We start from the raw sequence: 20,251 nt of genomic DNA on the forward strand, positions 1-20,251 counted from the left end.
CTGGAATATGATGATGCTAGGTTTTATATTTCTGATTAAGCTGAGAGCTGTGTGGGAAATGCTAATACAGTCATCAGTAAAGAGTGGAAGTAATTAGCTTCATTTCCCCTGAAAAGAAACACAGAATGTTGTCACTTTTACCATATAGAAAATGAAACCATGTATCAAAGTTGATACCTATCAAAGCATTAGTCAGGGAACCTGGAAGGCTGAGAATTTTGATCAAAATAGAAGAAAGGGATGTGAATTGGGAAACAAGTGCTTACCTGGAACTTAAACCATTGGGAGAGGCAAGTATGTTATTTCCTATATACACCAAATTACGTCTTACATTTTTGACATTATTCCTCTTCAAACTAGCATATGCTTTCTAGTGAGGAGTTCTCACAGATTGACTTCTTTCAATGGGTACAAATTTCTTGGACATCCTTACAAGACTTAGCAAGGGCTGGCTCAGTCTTGAACATTTTAACTGAACAAGAAACACAAGTTATCTCTAGGGTTAAAGTGTGTTAGTTCAGTTGTAAACTAGGCATTTCACTATGTACATGTAGTTTGAAGAGAGGTAATTTAGAAATTTGCCATAGTGATAACTTTCAAGTACCTAATCAATTTTATTCCATGAGTTTTCCCTCAACCTAGAAAATGTAACTGGTATCACAGTGATAATTCTGGTATAATGAATGTGTTCTGATGGAGCACACAATGAAAACCTTGTTTTGTCCCCTCTGACTTTTTGGTTGTCTGCTTTTACTTTGAGTAAATACTGCCTTTATAGTATGGAAACAGACCACAAAATCTGTGAAACGTTTTTCATTTATCCTGATTAGAAAAGGAGAAAAATAACCACTTTATTAATAGTTATTCTGGATTGAAATGTTTTAAAAAAACTGCCTTCATAAAAAGATGAATTGACAAAATGCAACTGTGGCAACATTCTGCAGTAATAAATTGCAAATATTTGTTTTAGCTGGCATTTCCCCAGTTTCCTAACTTTCTTAAAAGTATCAAAATCCAGTCCCTAATTTCTTGTAATTCTAATTTAGTCAACTTAGAAATAGGAAGAACACCCCTTTGCTGTTAGGAAATTCAATGGGCTTTTGACCCAGTGTGTTATTGTTTATAGATAATTTAATTTCACTTCTTAAACAGTTTTGAGACAGTTATTTCAGTAATGTTGTTTATGTAATGCAAAAATGATTACTTTTATAAGGGGGGGAGTAAAATGAATTTTAATGATTTTTTAGACAATACCAGTCACATATAGTTAGAGCATTATATATCCTAAAGTTTCATGTTAGATTTTTCTTCTTAAGCAATCAAATGCAGACATGTGCGTGGCATGAGATGAAAACTGCTTTATTTTTTCCAAAGACAAGATGAAATCCGTGTTGACCTATTTGAAAAGTGCAGGAGCTCCCTCTCCTGGCTTAGAGCGCTGTAAGTTGCAAGTTTCTGGGAACTTTTTCAATTCATCGCACATTTAAAAAAAATACCTTATTTTGATTACTTAGCTGTAGAGATGTTTTTCTGGTATCTTGGAAGTCATCGCAAAAATTGGTTTTGATGCCCATTTGGATTTTGCTCTGAGTACTGTATTTGTGTTTCTGCTACCTGGCTCTGTAGCCTGATAGGCAGCAGATGTTCTCTCGTGTCAGTGTGGTAATGCTGGAATGGTCACGACAGCAACACTTAATGTACTCGTAAGTTACAAATCCAATATGTCCCTTCATTAAGCCTTACCTGTGGTTTTTCACAGCTGTTAAGAGTCAGGTGAGTCCTTGATGGTCACTTAGTACAAAACCCTATAAATCATCATAAGTTTGGAAAGGAGAAGTTTAAAAAATTTTAAAAAACTTTACAGTTGATGTATATATTGTGACTCCTTTCCTCCCATCCCCTCCCATCCATCTAGAGAGCAGTAGGAGAGAGGATGCTTCCTTGCTGTTTGTTTATTCAGTCATTCTCCTTTCATAGCCTCTTCAATGTTGCAAATTCTCAGAGAAATCAGATGGTTCTGTAGATACTTAAATTTGGTAGGGTCTTTTATGCAACATCATTCTCAAGGGTAGGAACCTGACTGGAAAAGGTAGCACTGGAGACAAATGTCTTACCTTAGCTATTAAAAAAAACCCCAAACCAAGCAAAAAACCCAGTTAATTTCTGAATTCTGAGAAAGCAGGATGATTAAAACATGTATTTAATTTATCTCTATCAGTGCTGAACTCTTAAATCATCTATCAAAATAGGAGCCAAGAGTGCCAGATGAGCCCTAGCCCCTGTTCTATTCCATATCTTACCATCTGAAGGATACTAATGCAAGGAACACACATCAATACATACCCAGTGAGACCAGTTATTTTGAAGTAACTACAATTTTTTTTCAATATATGTGTTAACTGAAGTAGCTTCACTTAGCTGAACTCAGTTATCTGCCATTTTTCTGGTTTTCTGGACTTCCTAGGTATTTTTATCTTTTAATTCAGAGGCAAGATTGACCTCTGTTTACACCCTGTTACAGGAGCATAAGGGAGTATATGACATCTGTGGGAACAGTGCACATTCCTGTATTAACTTCTTCAGTGCTGTTAGGGAATCTCCAATGACAGCATCTCAAAGAAACATTTTACTGTAGAATAGTTCTGCATTGCATCATCAAAATTTCTGTATTCACAGTATTTTATTTTGCAAAGCATTATATTTATTTAAGATGTTTATGCACTTTAATTTAGCTACACTTGCTCGCACAGGTATGCTTACTGCTTCATATAGCGCCTTTGTCATTTCCCAGTAACTTCAAGATATGTAAGTTATAGAGGACCAATGAATAACAAAAAATGTTGAAGGCTCAGTAACAAATTTCTTAGCTCTGATTTATATAGTTTCGGGCAAGAAAAAAAAAAAAAAGGAAAAAAATACTTCGGTATTTCTAGCAAATGCCAAAATAGAATCAATGCACTATTGTTCACCTAGTTAAAATTCCAAAATCCAGGAAATGCAAACATTAAGTTTCCAACAGCAACATTAACTTGGACTCTTTGCATATCCTGTGTTTTCCTGGTATACATTAAGACTTAAAGCAATGTATTAAGCTGTGAGTTAAACAAGAAAAACAGAAAAAAAAAGTCTTCATGTAGGTACCACTGCCAAGTTTAGTTCTGTTAGCATTTGTATTTATTGACCTTCTATAATTTTAAATTATTTTCTTCATAAAGATTGAACATGATTTTTTTTGGCCAAATGAAGTGAAATCTGAGAGCTTGTCTTCACTGCAGTGTGTACTCATCATACAGTTTACTCCTTGCCTTAAACCTGACTCTTCTTCATCCAGCAGTATCTCAGATTTGAATTAAGTGGTTTTTAATCTTGAAAATATGACTTGAACCTCAAAGGCACTCTGATTGCTGTGGGACTATAACTTAGACTATATAGGTTGGCAAGACAGAACTTAGAATTAATTCCAGGTGATACCTTTTTTGCTAATTAATTTTGCACATAACTGAAGTGTGCAGAGTAACTTAACTCACAGAGTAAATCAAATTTAAAGTAAAGATGGACTCTAACTGTATCTCCTTTGAATTCTAATGTATATTTTGGAAACTGTATATCCTATTGGTTCCAAAATTTTTAGAGTATTGCACTTGACTGTAAGTAACTGAGGACACAGGAAAGTCCTGCTCTGAGCGTGGTGGTTCCATCTCAGAGATGGTACAGAGCTGCAGGTAGACAGATCTTCATATGTGGATGTTCCTGTCTGTGACTGCTGACATGTGCCACACACTTTAGGTTTCTTGCCTGTTTGAACTTGGCTAATCCATGTTCTAGAAGAAAGGGAAAGAGCCTTAAAGGAGGTATTTGGAGAGTAGTAAAGCAAGGACGTGGCTGGTTAAAAATAGATTGGGAAACTGACTCTAGGTTTGGAAAGCAATGGTGTGTCATTCACATTTTCATGTGTGAAAAATGGTGTAAAAGGTCAGTGGATTGGGAGTGGAAATGGAGACAGGACAAAGTGAAAACTGTAAGGGAAGTAAAAGTAAAGTGTCAGGAGATGGTACTATTTATAAAGAGAGGGGGTGAAGGCCAAGTTGATTACTGGAGGTTCTTGGATTCATGACAAGAATAGTGAGTACGTAGCAGTGTTGTACAAGGAAAAGGTAAAATGGATATAGATGTGAAACAAGAAACTGCAAGGCGGAATTGGGCCTGAGAGAGGGAAGCTTCTCTCCTGGAAAGAGGGAAATGGAGAAAATGAAGATAATGAAAATAAAAGTGGAAGGAAATATGTGCAGGGTGACGAGTCATACAGTGTCTTTGATGCCATGAGTTTGCCAAAAAGGAAGAGGGAAGAGTATGCAGCAAGAACAGAAGAGCTTTTCAGTGGCATTTGGGAGTTAGATGGAATTGGAGAATTCAAAAATGAAGGATGGTCATGGGTAGCTGTCAGAGAAGAGAGAGAAGACTGCAAGAAGTGTCTGGTATGCTTGACGTACCAGTAGTGCAGAGGCACTGGAATGTGCCATTGCTTGGCTATTCACCTTCACCTTTTCTTCTACAAACTTAAATCATAGAAAAGTTTGACTTGCAAAGCTTGTAAACTGCTTGTCAAACTTGAAAGTCAAACGCAGACTTCGTCTGATTAGCCCTCTGCCCATGTGCAGTACTCTGTTTTTACTATGCACGTGTACACATAAGGAATACTTTTTGTTACTTATGCTCAAGATGCAACTAATAAATTACCACTTAATAAATCAAAATGCTTTTGAAAATCGAGCTAAAGATGTACTTTCCAGACTGCTCACTGAATTTTAAAACTTCACATTGATAAAAGCAATCTGAAACCGATTAAAATGGAAATTATTGTAGTTTGGTGTTGTTTTTTTTTTTTTTGATAAAAATGTATGTTAAGAAATTTTTGATTTTTTTTTGATAAAAATGTATGTTAAGAAAGTGGGGTTTATTCTGATTTTGCTCTCATAAAAAACCCCACCATGCTAATTATTCATTCATCTCTTCTCTTTACCCATCCTCTCCTCTATCAAAAAAATAGATCATCACATTTAGACAGAAGAGGATTATGGAAAATTATGCTGAGCAATGGAGAAGTGTTCAGAAGATTAGTTAATCTGAAAAAGGAGTGATCAAAAGCTCTGTAATAAAATTTGGAAGCATTGTAAAACACCTGTGCTTTATTTGGCTCTAAAGGTGTTCAAAATTTTGAGTTTGAAAAATAACATTCTGACATTGGAGGGGATATTTCTGAGTTTGAAGTAATAATTTAAATACTTACGTAATTATGAGGATTATTTTTGGATATGGCTGTTTAACAGACCTGAGAATTGGTGCATACATGTTTGTTGCACTATGAAGTAAACAATGCTGGTGACGCTAATATGTGGCTAAACTATTTAAATCAATTAGATATTTAGTAGTTTATTTAGGATCTCCTTAATCCTGGTCCTACTTCTATCACAGATTTCCCATCCACTTTTTAAAATGTGGGATCAAACTGCATTATAATACTATCAGAATATGAAATATATTTCTGAAATTGGAGTTGCACAGCCCCTTGGTGCAAAACATTTTTAATTGTTTGTTAGGGAGTGTTGAGGTTATTGGATGACTCATTGCAGCAGGTTTTACTAAACTCTTATTTGTAGGAAAATTGTCAATTTTTTCAGTATTTTGGGGGTCAGTAAGGTTTATAATTTACTGTAGTTACTTACATTTTTCAAACAGACTGTCAGGAAACCATGCCAGAACAAAACTATTTGTGCAGGTAATTAATGGAGAGGCTGTGGTACCTGCTGACAGCTATTTTCCAAGGAAAGGAATGGTTTGCAGCTAGGGGAAAAGTGTTAAAAGTGTGCCCAAACTAGTAACTCAAACTGAAAGTGCAACCTTTGATCTGAGACATAGTTTAGGTCACATTTTAATGAATAGCTTTATTAAACTAGTATATTAAACTAATATTATTCTGTCAGTTGGTACATTTTATTTGCAGAAAATTGGATCTGTCTAAGGGTATCTGACATCTACAACAGTGATGCTGTTTAAAATTAAACTGGTAGCTTTAGTGTGTTTCTTTAAAGGAATGTTTTCATGCATTTAAAGGAATGTGTTCAAACACTGACATTAAAAAATCTAAGTCTGGACAGAGCTCATGTAGGGGTTTTGTTTAAAGACAGAGAAGGTGCAGGTTGCAAAAAGTCTTGCCTCTTGTAATACTGCTACTTATTGAACATACTTCACATTTAGCATGGCAGTGTTTTCAGGCTGCAAGGAACTGTCTAAAACTTAAACTGTAATACATCATAATACATAAATTAATAACAATATTACCAACTTTTGTATATCTTAATATATTCTATATTTTATTTCTGTTTTTTCTATGTTGTATTGACTCATTGAAATAACGTACTTCTCAGTTATATTTAGAGAGGGTTTAGATAATGGTGGTTTCTAGATAAATGGTCCCTCTTTGGGTGAAGGAATATTATGGCAGAAAATAGTCTGAAAAAGGAAAATTGTGATACCAGTTTCAGTGTTGTATAGGAGTTGTTTAGGTAAGTGAGATTCTTCTGTTGGCACAGGATTACTCTCTTCAGGAGGAGAAACCTGTCTATTGCTGAAGTTTTGAAGGAAGAAGATTTTATCCTGTGCTCTTCCTTTTCCTGCCTGTCTTCTGAGCCCTTTGAACAAACTCAGTCAAACATGAGAGAGGATCTTCTTCATATATGAGCTTCTGGCATGTTTTTGGAAATGTGTGGTCAAGTTGATGCCTTTTGCTGGTCTTAAAACCAAGAGTCAAACACGGTTAGAAGGGAAAAAGGGATTTTACCTTGGTATTTATTTTAAGGATCCTTAGGTGCACCACATCCAGGTTGAATGCACCTCAATGCACACCGCAAGGCACGCTCCCAAGAGATCTGGCGTAACATTATAGGTCTTGCTAATTAGCATATCTATCAAAGATTCCCCAGTGAGAGGCTCAAGTGAGCCCCCCTCCCCAAGGAGCCTTCCCCTGGACGGTTCTATCTTAGTTTATAGAATGTGTTCTGGAGAGGACCTTGGGGTCTGGGGCACACTGATCCCTAGCTACGAAGCTTCTAAAATGTTTAGTCTCCTAGCTTGACAAACAAGTCCAAGAATGTAGGCAAAAAGCACTAAGAATACAGAAGTTGTAAAGAGGTATAAAAGAAAAGGCAAAAAAATCATCATGGCATCAAATTAGTGACTGAAGTTGTGTGTTTTCTGTTAATGATCCAGTGAGGGAAGTATCTAATGGGAGCTCATCCTTGAAAAGAAAGAATAAAATGATAAAGGTCCAAACATGTAGCCTAGGCACCAGTCAGGACGGCCACTCACTGGAAATCAGTCTTACTTCGTTCTGGTGTTGATCAGACTGCTGGAAATAACCACACAGACTAATGGGGTATGAATTTCTACTGTCTTAATGTTTTTCAGCACGAGTTTTTAAGTACTCTCTCTTTTTATTCCTTGTAGTCAACAATTTTATCATTTAGATAATCTCTTTTTTTTTTCCATCTGTAAAAATTTTCCCATAAGTAGAAACCAGAGAGATCTTTCTCCTGGTTCGGTGACTTCACAGTCAAATTTGAGCCACAGAAGTAGAAGTCACATTACAAGACAAAATTATTTCAGAAGTTTTTTTTCCAAACTGTTGTTTGTTAAAGATGTAACCACAAATGTATAAATTAAACGTCAAGCAGTTACACATTTTCAGTGGAAGCTTAAGAGTGTCTAAATTATTATCTACTGTTCTCAAAGCCTTTTCACAACATCCCTATGGCATAACCTAAACAAAATGGAGAGCACTGATAGAACATTATACAGGAAAATATGCAGAAGCCTTTAATTCTTCTTATGGCTGAAGATTGATATGATAACACGACCATGAGAAAGTTAGTGAAGGCAGCTGCTGGCCTTTTCAATTTGGGACAGTCCATGTTTTCCATGTTGGTGTATTAGTTAATAACTTTTGGTTGTTGCCGTAGATATTCCTGGGTTTTTTAAGTGGACTTCATACAAAGAAATTTTTGCGATTGTTTTAGTTTTCATTACACACACAGCTGAGTGAGTGAGAGGTAGCTTCTTGCTTCTGCAGCATCCTTGAAGTCCCAGCACATTTGTGCACCATGTCCTCTATGCAGTAATTAAAGTTGAAGATTTTTTGAAGGTTCCTGTTGCCAGCAAATATGTATTGCCTGTAGGGGCGGCTGAGCAGCTTTGGAAGCCCGTCAGGAGCCACAAGCAAGTTCCAGTAGCCTGTCGAAGACCATGTGATTAAGGAGGTGAAACCTTCAGAAGAGTTTTAAGAATTCACTAGATCCCATTACATTAAAACTTTCAAAAGAGTAGACCACCATTTTCAATTCAGATTTTGCCTGCCAAAACAGATTTACTTCTCCCAGTCTAGAAAACCTCCCCTGGCAATTTCCTGTGCTCACTAGGTTTTGAAGACTTGTGTACATGTCTGTAGTCACTCAATTACTTGCGGCCCCATAATGAATACAAGACTGACTGGCTGTCAAATTTCCTGTCTCCACATGAAATCTCTATCTGGTAGTTCGAATACCATTTGCAGACATTCTGGTGTAGTCCTGGAAATCAAGGTTATAGTCGTCATAACTGTAACATCCTTTAGAAAAAAATAGGCTGAATGCTTCTTGTATCAAACAACCTGGGTTTATGTGTCCCATCCCCACCCTGCCTCCCTCCTGATTTGTAGTATTGCTATGTTCATACTTTTTATGTTTTTATCTGTCATAAATTATTCAAAAGTCTTCAGTCTGCTTTTCAAATGTGAAGAAAATCCATTTATATTCATTAAAGTGCCAAAATATTGAGTAACTTGTAAAATACCCTTTCAGAAATAAATATTATGGAGTTTATTGAGGTTTGTGTGGGGAGTCTGAGGTACAACCAAGACTTCATGTGTTCTGTCTCCAAATGCATGGTGCTTGCCATAAATATAAATTTGAATCAGCCTTCCTACTTCATCTTTTCTCAGAAAATGAACTTGACTGAAAGAAAGCATATGCATGACTGATGGAGTCACTTCTATTCACAAGTAATGGACCATGCTAGAAAGAAGCTACTAGAGCTGAAATTACATGGAAGGCAATTCATCTTGGCACTCTCCAGCTGCCTCCCACCTGCTTGCTCTATCTGCCGCCCTCTGCCCATTCGTACTGGTCTTGTATTGACAACGTGGGTGATCAGGGACAAGATTTATCCCCTCATCCTTTGCTAAGGGGCTTTTCTTACGTGTGGGAAATGCAGAAAAATGGTTCCCTTGGACAGCTGTAATTCTGGAATTTTGCAGTTTTGGAAGGTGCTTCTGGGAGTCTTCTGCCCCACTCCTGGTCTTGTGTAGCCGGGGCATGTGTCACCCTCGTAGTTATGTCACTAATAACCTCGGTGGCGAAGGTGACTAGAACTGTGTCTGGCTTGATGACCGTGTAGTGTGTGGGAGGTGTCGGAAGACAGGGGAGCATTTCTGTGCTTTTTACAGGCATCGAGGCTTATTTTTTTCCTCAATACCTGCCGTTCAACCAGAACGCCCTAAAATAGAGATGTCTTTCATTATGCAGATAAACAGAGGCATAAAAAATTAAAATGATGCATTTTACTATTTCATGTTAATCCATTACTTAGGTTTTTATTGAAGTAATTAAAAGCAGAAGCAAGGAAGGCGCGTGGCGCCTTGCAAGGAGCTCCTGTGGGGAGCGAGGGCGGGCGCTGCGCCTCCCGCGGCCGCCAGGGGTCAGGCGGGAGCCGTGAGGGGCCGTGAGGGGCCGGGCGGGCGTCGCTGTTTCCAGGCGGCGGGTGCCAGCAGAACCCGATACGGTGCGATCTATAGAAGCAAGGTACGACTGGAATAATGAAATTTCAAAAATAAGCCCTTTTTAAAGGCTGGTTGTAACAGTCCTGCTGGGTATTGTAAATGCCTCAGGTGCACTTGATACTGCTGTTACGTTCCTGGCCCTGGCTCCTAATTTTTATGGAAAGATGGATTGAACTTCAATTTAGGAATATTCGGTAATCCCTCTCAGGACATACTGTAACAGCTGGTATTTCTGTGTTGCAGCAAATCGATTCCATACAGCAGTCAGCAATGCCTATGGCTGGGGTCCGGCAAAAACTTCCAAAGCATTTTAAATAAAGTGAGCCAAAGAAAATAGCATCATCACTGCAAAAATGTAGCTTAATTTGCACGTTAGGAAAAAAAAAATCCCCATCCCATTCCAGCAAAATATTAAGCATTTTACTGGTAAGGATTTCATCAGGTCATTTATTTTTCATTAATATATATTTAGGATCTGGGGGGAATAACTTTATGCTGTATATAAGTTTCTTAAATAATGAGGAGCTTGATTTTTTTTTTTTTTGTACTGAATGATTTACTGTGAAATAAAGAAAAATAAACTGATGGAGATTAAATATATTGCATGTATGTAGATTAACAAGATTTTCTACATTTTGCAGTGAACCCTTTTTAAGGAACCTGAATTTCTGGTTAATAGTAATGTGCTTATAATGACAATGCCTTGTTTGGCTGATTTTGGTTTTTTTCTGTTTTGTTTTTTTTTTTTTCTTTTTAATAGATGAAAGTATTTTAAGATGTATATAAATCAAAGATGTTTCATTAGTAGTCAGTAATTTTGTTTTAACCAGTTTCTTACACATCTTAAAGTAAAAATGCCTCCATCCTTCATACGGCTGCTGTGGTGTGTTCACGCTGGGGACTGTCCCATAGTTTGGGACAGGACTTGTCCTTCATGTGTTAAACAGAAGACAAGCAGAATTAATGTAAAGTGAATATGTTCCTTCTTAATTGGTACAATGTGTCCTTGGCTATGATGTCTTTTTTTTCTTTTTCCTCTTTTAAACTGCACCCTGGCTAGCTTTGCATATAGATGTTTTACAGCTCTTGTCATCATAAGATGAGCTTTCACTCTGGAATACTTAATTTCCTTATCCATGTTTTAAACTTTAAGTTAATGGACTTTTGTGCTGATTTGATTAATATCAAAATATTTTCATTGAAGCTGATTTTTTTTTTACTGAAGACTTAGTTTTTTTCTTCATAAACTTCTATAACTAAAAAAAATCCTAAAGCCCTAAACAATCTTAATAGATAGGCTTTTGACTTTTTATTTGGTTCTTTTCATCATAGAAGAAGTTGTCCAGGGAGGTAGCTTCTGCTGTATTTGCCTTCTTAACCAAACCACCCAGATCCACTGGGTAAACGCTTATGGGACATAAAAAACCTCATACTCAAAAAAAGTTGCCAGACTATTTAAACTATAGGCTTATGCCTGGGGACAAGTTAACAACTAACTTACGTCAAAAAATTGATTTAAAACTTATTAAACAAAATCTTGTGGATGGCCCTTAGTATCTTGCCATACTTTTAGAAATGTGGGGATTTTTTTTGGTGAAAAACAAAATTTTGAACAGCATACACTGTTTACAGCACCTGTATATCACTCTTCCACAAGACTGTTGCCAAGTTAAAATGGGTCCAAAATATGTACTTTAAGAGCCAAGATGACTTCAAAAGTCATTCTGATTAATATGAATGTGTTCAAAAAAAAACCCAAACAAAACACAAAAACCAAACCAGCAATAGTAGCAGCAAAATGCTCTTCTGTTTATTTTCTTTTCCTGAAACAGAACTATGCTGCTTTCTCTCTTCAAGGATCCTTTTTGTTTACTGAAATCTGGAAAAAACCCCTTATATTCTGCTAGCTTCTACTTCCCCCTCTCCCTGCCTTTTCCCTGCAAACACATTAGTCCCTGCCCTGCTCTAAGTAGACATATTCTGTCTTAACTCGAAATTTCTTTTTGTATGTTTGCATTCCAGTTTCATATTTTAACATATTTGAATTCAAATATGTTCACTTACATTTGAAATTAGTTTTAACTTTTGTTACATGTGCTCTGAATTTTTCTCAAGAAGTGGTTAAAAGAAAGACCCCAAATTTACAATCAGTAGACCTGTACAATTATTACAAAATATGTGTTAAAAAAACACTGACTTTGTCGTAATGAATCACAGAAAAATTCCTTACATGGTAATGGCTCCATCAACTCCACGAATCGAACTGTTGTTTACCTTAGAAAAGTATTTGCTCCAGTCCTACTTTTTACAACTTCAGTTAAAATTTAGATTATATTTCCAGGTAACAAAAAAAATCTTAAATGACTTGAAAACAATTGAAAGGAGGTTAAATAGAAACACTGAATAAATTACTGTGCTAGTAAGCAATTTTATTTTCCTGAGATAAGTAGTAGGAAAATTTGAATGACCTCAATTATTCACAGTTTTAATAAAATACCCCTAGACTTTATTTCCAACATGCCTGACATGATGGAGTTAGAGTATAATTTACACAAGAGAAATGTGTTAAATTATCCTTAATGCAGAATGGGATTACAGGCTAGACTGAAGAAAACAAAACTTGTTTCACCTGGGGGAAACAAAAATCTTAGCAGCCATAAATAAATGCATAGCACTTGGTTTTGAGAATATTAAATAAAAGCTTATTTCATGATAATTATTTGATTTGGTTAGCTGCAGTAATATACAATTTAACAATGTTCTTAATTGTAAAATTCTGTTTCTGTTCTTTCTAGGAGAAGCTTGGACATAACATAAATCTTTGTAGACAACTTGGCTGCAAGCAGTTAAACTGAAATAAACTTCTGCCTTCTGGCTGCAGTGCTGGTTTGAGGTTTTTGCGTGACACTCTGCAGACTAAATCATGCCAGCGTTATCAACTGGATCTGGAAGTGACACAGGTACGCAGGCCAAGGAGGGGGCGTGTTTCCTCCACACCTTATTTGTTAAGTCTATATTTCAAGAAATCATCAAATAAGATAATTATGGTGTCAACAGATTCCTAATTTAAGACTTAAAACATAACCTTTTCTCCCTGAAGTTAATTTAGATACATGAAACACCACAGATAAAATATACTGATTTTGAAAACCACCTTCTTCCTCTCCATCCCCAACCTCTGAAAAAGAACATCTCTAAACATATATTTTAGATGGATCTGAAGAATTTGGATTCACCTCTTAGCATGGTTCCTACAATGTTAACTTGAAAAAGGAAGAGGAGTGAAAAAAAAGATGATGATATCATGCATGCCTTAATATTTGCAGCAGTCTAGACTATCCCCTCTGTGAGTTACAGTTATCAGTGGAGTTATTTCTGAACACAGACTATTCAGTTTTGACAACTCTGTAACAAATTAGGAGAAGAAAAATACTGTCTCAAGTTCTGTTCCTTTGCTTGCCTTCCACGTCAGAGCCCAGTTCCTGTCACTGACTGCAGGCAGTGGGATTGCAGATATGTAGCTTTCCATAGTTTTCACCTTCTTTGTGGCAATATTAGGTTATATTCAAAGGTTAAATTTCATCTTCTTGTTATGCTGACATTCTCCTCTGCCAGTATTTTTGTCCCTATGTTTAGGATAACTAAAGCTAATTTTTTTAGCTTGAGAGTGTTTGTTAAAAAAGGGTGATCCAGCTGAGGTTGCAATACAATACAAAAATCCCTGCTTTCCACCCCTGTGCCACATATTTTTATGGACAGAAATAACAGATTTGGAAAATTAGGAGGGAGATTTCAAGTCAGGAATCCAAAAATATGTGTGTAAGTATGTATATAAGGAACTGCATTTGATTGTTATTTTTAGTAGACTGTACAGTGCAGTGATTTTGTTTTCCCTACACGTAAAATTTATCTTAGATGAAAATATTAATCTTTACAATTAGGGTGTGGGTTTGTTTATTTGTTGCCATGGGGAAGGAGAGTTGTTGGGTTTTATATGCTTTTTTGTCTCCCTGTTCCTGTATTTAAGGGATTTGACTGGGACTTTGCCAAACCCTATCTCTGCATACCTTTCTTTTCTCTCCCTCTCCTCATGGAAACAAGTGAGTTGAAGCTGTTCAGTATGCTAAAGCTGAGTTTTGGAAGGTGTGTCAGCGTCTACTCTGGGCTAATTTTCCACTCTGGACCTTTGCTTTCTTTATCAGGCACTCTTTTGTGTCCTTTCAAAACCGGCCTTAATTTTTAAAAAAAATTATTACTTGTTTGTTTTTTTAATGACTGTTAATATGTCTAAAAGTAATAGTCATGGACATAACTTTCCGAATAAAAAAAGAGAAGGGCTCCAAAAAGTAGAAAACAATCCTAATTTTGAAATACTGTGCGTTAGAATGCCTCTAAGCATGTTTTACTGTGTTATTTAATCCCTAAGATGCTGCAAATATACCTTTAATAATTAAGGTCTGTGTTAAAACTCAAGTGTCTCCATTGTCCCATGAAATGTATAGTAAAACATGATACAGACCATTAATATCTTGCTGTTAAGTAATACTGCTTGTAAATCCTTTTTTTTTCTGCCACAGGTTATAAGTTGTTTCTCTAAATAAAAATTTGCATTTGAAGTGAAAAGAGAACTTTTTTTTTCTTCTACTTTCTTTACAATACTTCTTGATGGGGCTGATACGCATTGAAGTATTTTTGGTATGGTTACATCGAACTGTGCTTTCTACCTTGGTTATGATACAGGTGGTTTCTAACTGGAGTTCTGTTTTTCTACTGTTACTCTCACTCTTAGATTAAAAAATAGTGATGTGCATAAAGTTTTTCCTGCCTCTGTTGCTCCTGCGTGGGTAAGCCAGTTTTCCTCTAACCCTGTCTGCACAGACTGGTATTGTGACATGTGATGAGGTGAAACTGCTCTGTCTGGGGCACTGGGCACTTGGCAAGTCACTTAGTGGGACCTTTAGGGTAGGGACAGAACTCTGTTTAGTCTGTTTGCTAAGACTTTCTTTTGTAGATACAATGACACAAAATATAGCCTAACTTTTTTTTGTGTCTGTCAGATGCTGGGTGAAATAAAAGTAAACCTGGATTTAAAAACAAAGAATTCTGTCAGGACTTGTAAATAGAAATGCATCATATGTGAATATTGAAAGTTGCCATGTCATGGACTACTGGACACTCAGTCAGTAGTATGGGAACATTAATGATTTTAAGTTTTTTTTATATAGTCTGAAGCATCAGATTGCTGTGAAAAATAGGATAGTGTTCATGATGGGCTGTGTTTGATCAGACTAAATGTTTACCTGACTGTGTTCATTTTACCTTGCTTTTGCTTTGTCAACAGCTCTTATTAGAAGTGGCACCATGTACTTGCAGCTGCTTTCTTCATATACACTTGTCATATATCTGCTTTTGTCATATCATGTTTTAACCTGTATCTTCTTCTGAACACAAGCCATTGCTCTTAAATCTGTTTTGAGGGGCATTTACCAGGCTTTAAGCTAGGATAAATCAAAATCATGGCTACACTATTTTCAATCTTTTTTTAAATGTTTGTTTTAATTTATTCAGATTGATATAGTGACTTTTAATTTAATCTTATACCTTACCAGATTGATCATGCTTCACTAACCTAAAGACAAGGACAAAGGCTTATGTGCAGATGCTTCTTTCTCTTCCACTCTCCATTAGCCATATAGAAAACGTATTTTTATATAATAATAATTAAAAAGCTGCTCATTGTGTCTAACATCTGTGTGACCCTTAAGGTTTGTGGTCCTGTCAGTGTCAAGTCAAAGTTATCTTAAAGCAACCAGCGTGAATGGAAGGCTGAGCTCATGCCTCAGGCTGGGTCAGAAGCTTTCCATAGTTTCTGTGTTGCAAAAGTCTGCTTGCCCTCTGTGTGCAAGCCCATCACATAGATTTTTTGAAGACTGAGCAAGAAGACTTGTATTTTTGCAGGTAAAGCAAATCTGTGAGATCTGGCATTCACTTACCTGGTATATTTAGGAAGGTGTAAAATTGCAGTTCTGGCTTCACCGTAGTAGATGGCAGCTTTGTTGCTGACTTTGGCGGAGCCAAGATGACATCATTATGCTTTAAGTGTTGTTCTAATGTGAAAACATCGTAAACTTGTTGCAGATTTCTTTCCTCCCAACGCTGTATCAAGCTTGCTTAATTGACAAGTTTAAAAATGCTTTTCTGTTTGTTCTCAAAAACCAGTGCATGAATGCGCAAAGCAGACTTCATGTTTTTGTTTCATGTGTTGTCAGCAAGAAAATCACATTTATGGGCCAAGTTTAGGCACCAAGTAAAACTGTGCGAGGTTGCTTATATACAGTGAAAGTCAGAAGCAGTTCTTGGATTTGGATATTGTAAATTATAGAAAGAGAAAATGTACAAGGGCTAACATTTGTTTCTTCTTGAGCACATAAAGGAGTGAGCACTGTTCCAGATAGTGGAGTTTTCTCTGTATTACAGGACTGCAAAACTGAACACATGTTAGGTTTTTAATTAAAAAAACCTAACACATTTTTTACTAACCAAATTTTAAGTTCACCTGGCCTTTAAAATATTCCTGTCTTTTGTGTTTTCATCTCTGTTTTGTAGTAATACTAAACAGATATGTGAAATCTTTTCTAAACATTAGGTATTTTTCCAAACTGCATTTATATTAGTGTATTCTGTGGTTCTTTAAGAATTAATCTCGACCTCTGAAGCTGCATGCTGTTGATGTGGGTATGCTGAATGCTGGTAGAAATACTTTGCTAGGATAGTCCTTATGGATTTGCTTCCCAGTGGTGAGGGACCACTGCTAGCAGTGGGAAGTTCAAAGATGATTTTGCAGCCACCTGAGCCCAAAAAGATGCTGCCTTGCTTTTATTGCTTTCATATAGATGTCTTCTCTTTATTTACTACTATATTAATGCATTTTGATCAGCATGTCAGTTTCAACATGATGTTTTCTAGGAGGATTTGATAATGAAAAGGATAAAAAGGTAGATAAAAAAAGCAATAATATGAACAAAAAGCTAAGTAGTTGGCTAAGCTGAAAGGGGGACATCAGAAACATCTATAGTGGAAGAAGCACAAATTAATCTGAAGTGCTAAAATTTTTATTTCAGGCTTTTAACCCTGTTTTCAGGATTCGGAGAGAGATAGAAATCAAGAGAGTTATATTTTTACACCCTGTTGAAAGAACGTAGCAACATAAAATGGTGGCCAAGGATCTGCGCTCATTGTTATGAGATGAAAAGGAATTTAGGAGAGCAATGAAGGAAAGATTTCTGGGAGTTGTTCTTCCGTTGGAGGCTGCCAGGGCAAAGGCTTGCAGGGTCATTGGTTCCTGCTCCAAACTGCCTTTGCTTCCCCACTGGCATCTGTGGTGGAAACAGAGCAGAGGGAAAGCCTTCACTCGCCTGCTTTACACTCGTGATTACGACTTAGGCATAGGTGTGCTGCAGCAAGTGTAGTATGTAAATGCCTTGGCTGCATCACAATTTCAAGGCTGCTTAAATTCCTCAGCACATTGAAATGCATAGATATGGCTAGATATACATGAAAATGGATATGATAGCCGAGGCAAAATTTATACTGAATTAATAAGTAGAGCCAATATTTTATCCTTGCATTCTTGATTTCTCCCTATCTCCATCTGCCAGAGGCATTAAATGGCTTTTAGGCTAACATTAATTTGAAAGATTTGGGAAAGTATGAGATGTATGGCTAGCTTTAACTGCAATCTGATTTAATTTTTAAAAATATAACTTGCTGGTGTTGGAAAGGGTATTTATTTTGGTATCAACATATTTATGGTGACTTGGAAAATTTGTTCAAAGTGAAATGAAATGTCTCTAAATGGTTCTGGTTTTTGTTAATATTTTATATTATGCTAGACTGATTCAGCAGTGTGGAATCAGAAAATGTGTGTAAGCATATTTACTGATGGGTAAACTCTTCAAACCTGTTCCAGTTTCTGGACACAAATTTAAATCCAAATGATATGGCAGCTGAAACAATTTTACCCCCTTTTTTTTTTTGGTGAGCAGTGTGTAGTTCTGTAGTAAATTTGGAAGCACAATAGCCTATACTATTTCTAAGCAGAGGCTCTGTTATATATGTCTCTGTTTGTTGGACCAAAAGCTGTAGTTACACAAGTGGGTGACAGTTCTAGTGATGCCAGGTGTCCTTTGCTGAGAGCAGACTGCTGTGCTGTCCTGCTCAAGTGTAGCTGTGCCAGCATCCAGGTTAGCCAGCAGAGCCGACATATTGTGTGCATTTAGTGTCGGATGGAAGGTTCTGTGGCTTCTCAGCCAATATCACATCAAATCTTGGCTGATTTAAAAGAACTAAACCTGTTAATCAAAAGGCAGTTTATTACTACTAAGAGGTAATGAAAAGCTTCCCTGTTAGCTGTTGCCTGCTGTGAAATACAGGGTTCAAAAATGTTTGGGTTTTTTTAATAACACATAGGTTTAGAAAAAAACCCAACAAACACAAAAACCACCTCAAAGCAACATACTAGTCTTAAATATAAACTATGAAATAATTTAATTATTTCAAATAGTTTGCTTTCCTAAATTTACTTTCAAGATAAGGTGATGATATAGGATCATAGAATGGTTTGGACTGACAGGGACCTTAAAGATCATCTAACTTCAAACCCCTTCAAACACATCTAACTTCAAACACCTTTCACTAGGCCAGGTTGCTCAGAGCCCCATCCAACCTGGCCTTGAACACTGCCAGGGATGGGACAGCCCCAGCTTCTGGGAACAGCCTGTACCAGTGCTTCACCAATCTAATCACAAAGAATTTCTTCCCTGCACTAACCTAAATTTCCCCTCTTTCAGTTTGAACCATTACTTCTTGTCCTATCTCTACAGTTCCTGGCAAAGAGTTCCTCTCCAGCCTTCCTTGTAGGCCTGCTGCAGATATTGGAAATTTGCTAGGAGGTCTCTGTGCACACTTCTCTTCTCCAGGCTGAACAGCCCCAACTTCCTCAGTCTGTCAATATACTTGACTTTTTAAATTTGTGTAAATTCCTATATTCTTCTGTAAACTTTTATATCAAGTGTATGTGGCTGTATGTATATGACTGATTGATGTATTGGCATCACTTTTTTTGAGTGTTAATTCCTAAACTAGGTCCTACAGTCAATCATAAGACTGAAATAATATACTGATTTAATTTCAGGCATCAGTACTGCCTAGGATTGCAGGAGTTCTTCTTCTACTCTCGTGACAGATATATTCTGTATGAGATACATGATTAACATGTATCTTGACCATGGGAGGTTGAGATACATGGTAATCAAATAGTGTTTCCATTATTCTGAGGCACAACTGATTTGAAAATAGTGTAGATTTCTATTGTTTGAAGTCTTTATTCTCTCAGTGAGATATTGTGTCCTCCTTTTGCTGGTGTAAAATGCTATGTGTAGTACTCCTTGCTGCCCCTCCCCAGTGACAAGTCTCTTACAATCTCGCAAACTGTGACTGAAGAGTTAAACGTGGCCAGTGTGTCCAGTGCCTTCCTAGTGCTGGAATGAGTTCTTTCCTGACCGCCTGCCAGGTACTTGCTATTGCCTCCTCTAGGGCTGATGAAGATCTAGATAGAAACACTAAAGACTTGCCAAGCTGATGTCTATGGAAAGGACCAGTCAATTAGTCAAGGTTATTCAAGGTGCCATAGTGTGCAGGCTTCATTGGAGGAGCCAGGATTTTTTTTGTTGTTGTTTTAAAAAAGGAATATCAAATTTTTGTATGAGTTTTCCACAAGCTGCTTGTTAATTTGTCCTTGATGGGTGACTTTAAATCAGTTTTATGTATGTGTTATTCTTGCAGATAATAGGTAAGCTTTTGAATACTCATAAAGTACATTTTATGAACTTCGAAAATATCCATGTTGACACAGTGTTTAGTAACTACATTTTTGAGGGGTTTTGATTTTGACACAGCTTTGATGAGCCATACAAGCAAGAACTTTGCAGCAACAGGCTTGCCCTGTATGGATGCAAATAGAGATCAACTCTTTAACTCACATCAGAACGTTAACAGTATGTGGTATGTTAAATCTGAAATACACATGTTGAGACAAATCCTAAAAGACCAATAACTGTTTCAAACAACTGCATGTTCTTTAGCTCCAGGAGCCAAGTTCCAAAACTAAAGACTTTTCCATTTTGAAGGAAATAATATTTTTAAAAGTGATGGGTTTAAATGATCACTTGTTCAACATTTTCTGTCATAACGTTGTTTTAAGGTGGGTTAACAAATTTACTGTAGCTTGGAGGAATAAAAATTAGGTACAACTTTTAAGTTACAATACTATTGCCCTTATGATTATGTGGTCTTGTTCTTTGAGGACTCTTACAGTAAAATTCT

General features: G+C 36.6%; 1 protein-coding gene across 7 annotated transcripts in view; it reads left to right on the forward strand.

Annotated features, from left to right (window-relative positions):
• MPP7 (membrane palmitoylated protein 7) overlaps positions 1-20,251 on the forward strand; it is a 158,145-nt gene that overhangs the window by 29,371 nt on the left and 108,523 nt on the right. For 6 of the 7 annotated variants that reach the window (XM_039572026.1, XM_039572052.1, XM_039572061.1 and 3 more), the window contains one exon: positions 12,664-12,828. In XM_039572026.1, the coding sequence (XP_039427960.1) occupies positions 12,792-12,828 (37 nt within the window). In that variant the 5' untranslated portion in view covers positions 12,664-12,791. Of the gene's footprint in view, positions 1-10,111; positions 10,295-12,663; positions 12,829-20,251 lie in introns of all 7 variants that reach the window. The other variant, XM_039572031.1, reaches the window with a different exon arrangement.

The sequence above is a fragment of the Corvus cornix genome, chromosome 2 (genome assembly GCF_000738735.6).
Source record: "Corvus cornix cornix isolate S_Up_H32 chromosome 2, ASM73873v5, whole genome shotgun sequence".
NCBI lineage: Eukaryota > Metazoa > Chordata > Aves > Passeriformes > Corvidae > Corvus > Corvus cornix.